Source organism: Xenopus tropicalis, chromosome 7, assembly GCF_000004195.4.
Source record: "Xenopus tropicalis strain Nigerian chromosome 7, UCB_Xtro_10.0, whole genome shotgun sequence".
Taxonomy (NCBI): domain Eukaryota; kingdom Metazoa; phylum Chordata; class Amphibia; order Anura; family Pipidae; genus Xenopus; species Xenopus tropicalis.
Window position 1 is genome coordinate 92,370,132 of NC_030683.2, and position 10,099 is coordinate 92,380,230.

General features: G+C 42.0%; 1 protein-coding gene across 2 annotated transcripts in view; it reads left to right on the forward strand.

Annotated features, from left to right (window-relative positions):
* Nucleotides 1–9,510, forward strand: part of LOC100485996 (Golgi integral membrane protein 4) — a 50,583-nt gene extending 41,073 nt beyond the window's left edge. For both annotated transcript variants that reach the window (XM_002938852.5, XM_012967118.3), the window contains exons 11-14: nt 2,809–2,876; nt 3,428–3,568; nt 4,294–4,365; nt 8,985–9,510. In XM_002938852.5, the coding sequence (XP_002938898.1) occupies nt 2,809–2,876; nt 3,428–3,568; nt 4,294–4,365; nt 8,985–9,086 (383 nt within the window). In that variant the 3' untranslated portion in view covers nt 9,087–9,510. The remainder of the gene's footprint in view (nt 1–2,808; nt 2,877–3,427; nt 3,569–4,293; nt 4,366–8,984) is intronic.
* Nucleotides 9,511–10,099: the final 589 nt, after the last annotated feature.

Below are 10,099 nucleotides of genomic sequence, written 5' to 3' on the forward strand. Positions count from 1 at the left end.
AGTGACCAATTGCAGCAGAATGGCTGGCAGTTTGGCACCTCTGGTCTAAAGCTGGTTACCTCCCCAAATGAGCTTGAGCTTTCCCCGATATACCCACCTAACGTGGGCAATATTGGGCTGATCCGATTGTTTGAATCAAACAGGCCAACAGGACAAGGCTACACCAGTGAGCAGAGGCGGTCTTTGTTCCAACGGGAAAATCAAACCTGTCCAATCAACATCTGGCCAATGCTTGAGCAGATCGGTCATGTAGGTCCATTGGAGGATGTCACATATGGGTAGCTTAAATCTGCTTGTCTATAGCCACTACACAGCCTAAAGCCTCCGTTGGTATTTAAGGGATGGATTTGGTCTTGGGATAAAGATATGTACCTGTTGTCAGGTTCATAAATACCCAGTAAGCTGTATCTGTAGGAAGCTAAGTAAATTGCAGGGTTATTAACAGCGTGAGCCCTTATTGTATCTTCTAATGAGAAATAACTCTCCAGGGAAAGCAATCTCCACTTGTGATCTCTCATTAAAACTTCAATTGCTAGCACAGATTTTTCATATTTAGGAAATGAGAAATGAAAGGAGGCCGGTACAGCAGGGGGTAGCGGATCATTTTGTGCTAAAAGGTTTTATGGTAGGGGCTCTGTCAGTGATACGTTTGCTTATCAGAAGATCTGGGGGAAGCCAGTGTGCAGCTATAATCTATTGCAGGTACTGGGAAGGTCATACACTTGTGTAAGTCGGTAACAACCTCAAAGACCTTGCATTTAATTGGCTGCAACAAATCTTCAGCATCATTGCTTTTGATAAGCATATGTGCCTTATCCTAATACTTAGGAATTACTGTGTTATATCTAATTTTTTCTTTTTTCTTATAAGTGTCATGTTTTTGCTGCTTACTTTCCCATAAGTATAGATACAGAAAATGCTGTTGCACTAAAATATTTTCCGTTTGCTCCTACTTGTGCAATAGAACACAGGACTTTATATCAACTCGTTTATAGGGAAAAATCTCACCAATTAAAGTGACTGCTGTTTAAGGTAACTATATGCCAGTATAATCTGGTATGGTGATTTTGTCTTCTACACAGAAACCTTATATGATGGGAAGTCCCTAAGAAAACTGTGGTGGTAGAAATGCCCTAGAGCCTTTGCAGTTAAATCTTCAGTAGAGGTTCACTACCCTCAATATACATAGGAAAATAACACAGGGGTCGGTACAGGGGCAGGGCCACCAAAACAAATAATAAGGCAATCATGGCTGCCATCAGAAATCACGGGGCCCCTCACAACAAAATTTTCTGGGCCCCCCTCTTCCCATGCCACCAATGGCTGCTTCCCAGGTGACCCCTCCCATCAGTTTCCAAACAGCCTATGCAATAAAATGTCTCTTTAAAAAATGGCACACACTACACAGAACACAAATGAGTTTGATATTTGTTCAATCACATTTATTACTATTATTATTAATACAGTACAGGTACTTAAAGGAAATGCTTCCTGATCTCGCCCACCCCATTGTCCACCTACTTCCTCCAGCTCCCCCCCAGCATGCTCTGGCTCCCCCCCCCCCAGTATCCACCTACTTTCTCCTGATTTCCCCCCCCCCCCATCGTCTACCTGCTTCCTCCACGTCCCCCCCCCCTAATAATATATTGAACATTTAGCTGGCTATATAAAAGATATGGTTGGGCAGTTTTTCATATTCCTAATAAATCAGTCATTCCGTCTTAAAATTCTGAGGTCATCAGCTGACCCCAAAAAGAGATAATGAGCTCCTCTTTCCTCCATCCTTTAAAATCCATTTGTTTGGCCAGAAGACGTCATACGTACGCACGGGGCGCGACCAATCAAATTACCTGCTGACCACCAATGAACCAATGACAGGGTCCGTAATTTTATATTTATAAATAGTTATATTTTATAGTAGTAATGGTTTGATCCAAAAAGGCTCAATATCAGCTTGGGCAACACTTAAATGCTCCATAAGCCACAAGCTGATTATGGTCAGGTGACAGTCACAGTTTTAGTCACAGCTAGTTTGATGGCCTTGTTTTCCAGAAGAAATTATAGCAATGAAATCAGCCTTCATGCCATTGCCTTAATGATTTGTATGTTTGGCCCAGACTGTCGCTGTGTGGAGGTCTTGCTTTTCACAGATATATTGGTAGGTAGATGTCTTCTTTTTTTTTTTATTTTTAGTTTGGGAACAAATATATAAAGCAGAGTTGCTGTCAGTGAGGTAATGTAAGGAACACACACACAGAAAATAACCTCATATTACATTATGGTTAGAACCTCTGAGCTTTGAGAGGAGATGGTGCTGTAAAAACTAGGATTTGAGTACCACTTATTGGATATAGCAGCTGCTTTAGTGGCATGGCCTGTAGGCTCTGGAAAAGGATCTGAGTTGAGATAGAAGGTATAGTAGGGCAGCATGGGGACTGTGGCATTTCACACCAGTGTTGCACAATTAGCCCATGAGGAGTTGTTAGACTGCCATACTCAGACCTTGCTGCTGATTACCCAGTACACTCAAAGTTGTAGTTTAACAACAGCTGAAGGGCCACATAACTCTATGTTAAATGTTATAATTTGTATTATTAAGTGCCCCTTATCTCCCACTTTAACTCCCCAGCACCCAAGGAGGCAGCAGTGATGGTGTTAATGCATTTCTTGCCTTTATTTCTCCTGAGCACTGCTGAAGACAGAGCAATAGGACGACGTGGACTACGTGTGCCCTTCTCTTGATGTACGTGTTTATAGAAGGTTGGAAAAAAAACCTCTGCAATGAATAATTGAATCATCTTCTCACAGATGCTGGGATGATTGACAGAGAAGAAAACCTGCAGTCTCGGAAGCAGCACGTCGCACAGGAGCCACTGGTAAGAGCGAGCCATTACCATTCAGCACAGCGCTTCACCTCACCGCCCAACCACCGCGCTCTGCTCATTTCCTACCTCATTGAGATTCAGCTGATATGAAGCCCAAACCAAGATGTACGGGGGTGGGGGTTAATCCTTACTGACGCCATCCAAGATCGTTACAGAGATTTTATTGTATGCTTTCACAATTTTCTCCTGCCATTGGATTCTTATTTTTATGTTATTTTTAAAGTGACAGTTTACATGTTTGTGTGTGTGCTTAGGTAGAAGACATTGCAGATATTTTTTGAAAAATAATGTGAAAAAATAGAGATAAAGATTGAGGAAGCGCATGTCTAGTCGGATCTCTATAGCTAGTGATGTGACTATGGGTGGATGTAGTTTGACTGGGTAAGAAAACAGGCAAGTTACATGTGTACTCAACACCTCAGGGGTGTTGAAACAGCTCTTACAAGTGGATGATTAGAGGCTTGCCCAGGTCACATTTTTAGAAGTTGAATGAATGTGAAGATGGAAGAATATGGGCCTTTACAGTATCTCTTCCCCTACAGGTTCCAGATGATGCTGCTGATCCAGCCAAAGATCCCAACAATCAGGGGGAAGATGAGTTTGAGGAGGCAGAAGTTGTTAGGCCTGAGTTTGATCATAAAGCAGCTGCTGCAAAGCAACCAGTTCAGCCCCTGGCAGCAAAGGTACATATACTTGTATTTATTTACCTTGGTATCAGTTTAAACAGTATTCTCTCTATTAGATGCTGAAGGACATGGAAAGCCTGTGCCCAGGGCGGTATTAACCATTTAGGCACCCAAGGGCTGGTACCTACATAGAAAAAACAAGAGTTTTTTCTGCAGCCAGTTACTTGCCTCTTGTTCCATTGTTTGAAACACTGCAGTGTAGTGATCTGTAATCTCTGACTCTCCAGATGCTTCTGAGCTACAGCTTCTACCAACCCAATGGGCTGTTGTTGTTGATTTTGTATATAAGCAAGAGCCAGAGGGTCATAGATTAAAGATTACTGCTCTAAAGATTGTATCTTTGTAGTAACCTTAGCATCCAATTAGATCAGTAAATATGCACAAAGAGAGCTAAAAGTGTCAAACCTTGTTCACCCACCACACCAGCACCCCTATGGAATTACTACCTGAAACCTTGGATGGACACATTTGCAGACAGCTATTTCCGTGAGATATAATACTCATGGCCATTCAGTTTCTTTACAGTGATAACTGTTCTGCAACAATTATATTCTTTTGGTTTCTGCAACCTTTCTGATACCAAACCATGAGGTAATTGCCTGGACGCATTGACTTAAAGTTAGCTTGTTACCTGTGCACCTTTTCCACTTTCCCATTCTTTCCAGTTGTGAAGGGATGTCTGTTGATGTGCAACCTTTTCTCTTCACTCATACTTGTGGTAGGTGGCACATGAAGCTGAGAGATCCAGAGAAGAACCAGAAGACCACTACCAGGATGACCAGGAACAAGACCTTGTATGTTTGCAGGTTTTTAAGGGGGGGGGGGTTAAAGTAATTTTAACAGCAATGTGAAAAACAATGAGTAGGAGAAGGGGCCTTGCCCTGCTACTGCTTGAGGCCTCCTATGCATCTTGCTCCAGTGCTCAGACAGGGCTGAGGGGTGGCTACATTGCTAGTGCAGAGAGAAAGGTGTTAAAATGTTTGCTGCAGTAAAAGAAATAAAAATCTAAAAATTAGGCACCAGTTGCCAGGGGAAGCTTTTGCTGTCCCTGGTAAAGTGTAGCCTGAGCCCAGGATCTCATCTTTGTCATGTCATAAATACCACTAACAATGAGGTATATGTTTTGGCAATATTTGTTCTACTATAAAATTCCTGAACACACATGTTGACACGTGAGACTGGGCATTTCTTACCATGCAGCAGACACTGCATCTCGGTTCATTTGTATTCTCCAGCCCTCCACCTCTTATTCACTCTAAGTCATTGTTTTTCATTGAGCTGTAGCTAATCTATACACATGGCTTGGGTCCAGAAGCACTGCAAAGTCAATGTAGAATTGTTTTTATATACTCACATTATTCTCTCTAGAAATGCTACACAGTTTTTTGAAATTTTGACAAAAGTGTAATTATGTATAAACATATAGTGTACCTTGATTTATAGATTTTACTGGTGCTTTAAGATCAGTCTCTCATGAAAGTCTGAGTTAGTGCTGCCAGCTACCAGTAGTCTCCAGTGACCTTTTTAGGTTATTTAAGTACCATACGGTGTTGCCTGCCACACAGTAAAGCTGGCCATGCTCTAAAAGATCTGCTCTGAAGGAGCCAAATCAGCAGCCCTAATTCTGCCAGTGTATGGCCACCTTAAAAATGATTTCCCCAAAATAGGCATTGGGTAAGGTCAACTTAATGTACGTATTGGTAACCATTTTGCATTGATTTGTATTGCTTAATATAAACCTAATATCAGGTCCAGACTGAGGTTCAAAACAGGCTCTTGCATTTAAAATACAAGAGGCCAAAACATCCCCCCACTGACCTAATAAACAGGGATTGCCCATGGAATTTTACAGCAGCCCCACTGGCATTTGCCAGAATCTTTTGGTTGTCAGTCCAGGCCTGACTGGTATCCAGAAACCTATTGGCCATTTTTTACAGGAAAAACCTTTTGCTAAATAACAAAGGCATTATTTCTTACATAAATAATGGTACCCCCAATAGACCAGCTACATCAGTGGGCACTCTGATGCAAAAGTTTAAGTGCCACCTTATTGCCATGCTGTTATTACCTTGCTCTGCTGCTTTCACTCTTCCATCCCACATGAGCTTACCCTCTGACATGGGCAGATGCCCCTGTTTGTACCCTGTCGAAGACAACTCTTACTTTGGTTTTAAGCCAGATTCCTGCTCAACAACAGCATTTAGGTCACCTCCGATAAGCTGGCAGCCTCTACTCCGACAGAGAAAAGTGAAGCATTTGATCCTCTGGGAATATTCACTTTAGATTCTGTGCTAGAGGAAGCCTCTCTGTCTGCACATCATTACCGCTCTTGGCTCAGTGAGGAGCTTCTGTGGGTTTTATCTGTTCTAAATAAGACCTTGTGAATCCATGCAGTCAGATATGACATTGCACATTTCCTAGTTTGATTGCTGTGTTTATAAACTTTCATGAGGCTGGTAGAAAAAAAATGCAAGCAGTGGAACCTTAAAGGGAAAGTACACCATTGTACAAAGAGCAAATAGCTTCCATGTATTTTTCTACAAAATAAGGTCATAGCTTGCCTCAGTGGTCCCCAACCAGTGGCTCGTGATCAACATGTTGCTCCCCAACCCCTTGGATGTTGCTCCCAATGGCCTCAAAGTAGGTGCTTATTTTTTCATTCTTGACATGTAGGCACGTTTTGGTTGCATAAAAAGCAGATGTACTGCCAAACATAATATCCTGTAGGCTTCCAGATACCAGGGGCTACCAAATAGCCAATAACAGTCCTTATTTGTCACCCCCAGGAACATGTTTTATGCTTGTGTTGCTCCACAAGTCTTTTTACATTTGAATGTGGCTCACAGGTAAAAAAAGGTTGGGGATCCCTGGCTTGCCTTGTGCCCTTGGCCTTTCTTCTATGCAATATTTAGAGATGTGGAGATGTTTTCTATAGACTTCTACAATGCAGCATGTCATGTTACCATAATATCAACTTGTCATTGTTTTTGTAATGTGATAAAAATGTCCAAATGTGCCCAAATTATGATTGTCAGCAATATAATGACTGCCAGGGAAATTAAAAGACGGTGGAAGCTTCAGGGTAAAAAGTGCTTAATATTTAGTTATCAGGGAGTATAATTTAGTTTTCCCGGGATTTCTGGAAATTGATTCAGCCCTATATGTTACTAACAAATGACGCAGATATTTCCCTAGGTACTTTACTGGCCATCTAATGCCAGGTTTTCAGTCGTGCAGGCTTTAGGCCTACAAGACAGACAGACACACTAACCACTGAGTGAATAAGATCCAGATGACAGTGCCAAATTTCTGTAAGGCATTTCAGTACATTAATTTGTACTTTTAACGGGCTCATTTATATTAACCCTGTCAGTACCCAGGGAAAAGGTGCATGCATGGGCGCTTACACTTTGCAATGAAAGAGATAAACAACTGACTAAACCTAACTGGAATTATTGGAGGCCTTTCTGTTTCCTTCATTCTGGAATGGCCAGGGTTGTTGTTATTATTATTAACATGTATTTATAAAACACTACAACAATAAGCAAACTGCTTAATAGGAAGGTTTGTTATAACACCAGCTTTGCACCCCCTGACCATAAAGCAAAGAAATGCCAATAAGAGTGTGGGGGGGGGGGGGACGGTATATTCCTCTTCTGTTTTGGCCCTGCTCTGGCTTCTCTTTTGCAGTGAATAGAGCGTGATTGGTTGTTTGATTGTCCGGCCGAAGGCTTTGTTTCATATTAGTTCTATACAACACCAACATCATTAGCAATTGCTGCGTATAACATTGGACTTTTGGCTTGTTCTGCGGCATACTCATACTGGCCCCCTAGAGCCGACCAGAGAAACTGATATCAAGGGCCCACCATAACAAAACATAGATGCATTAAAATGAGCTACTGCAGATCCCTATGTTCATTCTCCTACTAATGTCCGATAAAGAGAAAGGTAATTGGGAATTGCACCAGACGGCTTCAGGCAAGGCCACATTACCTTCACGCTTGCACGCCCTGAAAAGCTGTGACTTCGAACTCATGTAGTGCACAAAAACTGAACAGCTGAACAATCGGCTGACTCCGGGGTTGAATCTCTGCAGCAAACTTCCTATGTTTACGTTCAAAAATGGGTTTTGTTGCCTTAGGCACAGTGAAATGACTGGTCCAAATCAAGAGACCCAAGCAGAGATGGCCCATTGAGCCACTCCTCCTGCATAAAGTACAAATCCACTTAAATGACTTTCAAAACCTGCATCTGCCACCCGTGTTTGACGATTTAAGGTTCTTGTCATTTTCTACAGATGGTAAAAATTAAAGAATGAATACAGTTAAAATTAAATATACCCTGTTTATCAAACGGTGGTCTTCATTAGGCAGTGAACTTTGAAGGCTTTATATGCACTAAACACTGCTCCTTTCTGGCTTGCCTCTTTGATTCATTTTAATGGAACTTTTATGATATTATAGAGGTCTCTTCCTAGCAACTTTTCAAGTGGTCTTCATTATTTATTATAGTTGTTGAATTAGTTGCATTCTTCTGTACCTTTCCAGCTTTTAAGGCTGATGCCTTTTTTCTCAGCCTCAAAATGCCGCACAAGCCACACAGCCCCCGACTATGGCATTTTTCAGCCTAGTACTGGTGACGTAGCAAATCCCGTTTCCATGGTGCTAATAGTGCGAAATAGTAAAAAACGCTGTGTATTTCCGCTAGGTCTGGCAGCTGCCTTTGTGTATACATAGGAATAGCTTGCTGTGCAAATACTGGCGTATTTCGACCAATGCTTGAAAAATCCGTGCTAAGGCGTTTTCTATCGTATTTCCGCATTGTGTGGTTTGCTTCGAGTCTTTTCAAGTTATTTCTATGGATGATGATATCGGGCGTTTTTCAGAGAATTAGAAAATACGCAGCGTAAAAACGCCACGTGTGGCATCAGCCTAAATTGGGACCAATGATCCCGGCAGCCAAAGATGATTGCTGAACAAAAAAAATATACAGTTTTCAAATAACACAATAAATAGCATTGAATGTGTTAGTTTAGTATATGTTTCAATGGGGAAAAGATATACTAGTGCAGTGAATATTTTGGAATTATGCTGGCATTTAGGCACAGTACCATTTTGCTGCATTTAAAATGTTGCTTCCAAAAATGGGATTTTTGCATTTCTCTAAATGAGATGAGAGAGCATCTGCACAATTATGTCTCGGGAGGGGGGTTGTACATGATGATGTTTGCACTTTAGGCCCAGATTTTGTTGGTTTAGGCAGAGAGAGACAGCAGGATGAACAGAACAAGCCATTGTTCCAGGGAAGGTCACTGTTGTGTTTATCCTGCATTCAGGTTATTCATGCTCAGCTCTGAACTGTCTCTCCTCTTTCCTGGGTTTTCTCTCATCTTTTTTATTCCTTTTGACAGGAGGAACATGGAGGTGAGCTTGACAATGCGGACGACTTGGATGAAGATCACAAAAGGGCAGATATCCAGGATATAAAAAGCAAGAGAGATGACTATTACTGACTTGCCTTCTAAACTCCAGCTCTGAAATAGAGAGCAGAAGGATAGAGTGGCCCTTAGGGCAGTGCTCTATGTTATTCCATGCACTGTGTAGAGCACACTCGGGATGCTGCAGTACAGAATGCTGCTCCTAGGGACAGGGGCCTGACACTCTCTGCAAGCACAGAGCTGGACTGTGGCCAGACTGCTTACAGAGCGATGGTTCTTTATTAACACATGTGCTTTCACTTTGTTTCTCACCATGGAGAGAATGTATAAATCTCTTATCCCTGCAGGCAGTCTTGCTGTGTTCAACTCGTGCCTGCATATTTTTCTAGGGATGTCAAGACCAGCAAAGCCATTATTGCAAAAACCAACCTTTAAGTGTTCAATGTTGTTTGTCTGTTCTTAATTATTCACCAATACAAATCATTTTCAACATTGTAAACATGTCTTACACATGTGACTGCTGCAGTCATAGTCATTAATGTGTGCCATATTACATTCAGGCAGTGACCTATGTGGCACAATTTGCTTATCACTGTTCTTACAGCACTGAGCAGTCAGTAGTGGGCTGCCTGTGTCTTTATAAGTGCCATATTGCTTATCTGTTGGTAAGTCCTTTCCAAACCATAGGTGCCATAGCCTGGAGCGGAGCTATAGTCATGGGTGGTACAGATGTCTAAGGCTCAGAACTAATAGGGTAAAGTCATTTACCAAGGTGCAGTGTGCAAAGTGCAATTTGGAACACAATCACCATGTTTTTCCCACAATGCCATGTGTTCCCCAGAATTCCAGCATCATTAGGGTTGCAAACCGGTGTTTCTCTTGAGGCAATTGTGCTGCGCCTACCGGAGTCCAGTCCATTTCAGCAAAATGGATGCAACTGTGTGCATACTGCGCTGCAATTCTTGCCAAATATGTTTAAAGTCTGTCTGCCATTATTTCTGGTGTTCAACTTGCAAGTGATGTGCTAGTCCTATACTTTTGGCACAAGCATGCTGTGTCTGACTGCAGGAACCTACAGACCAGGTGGT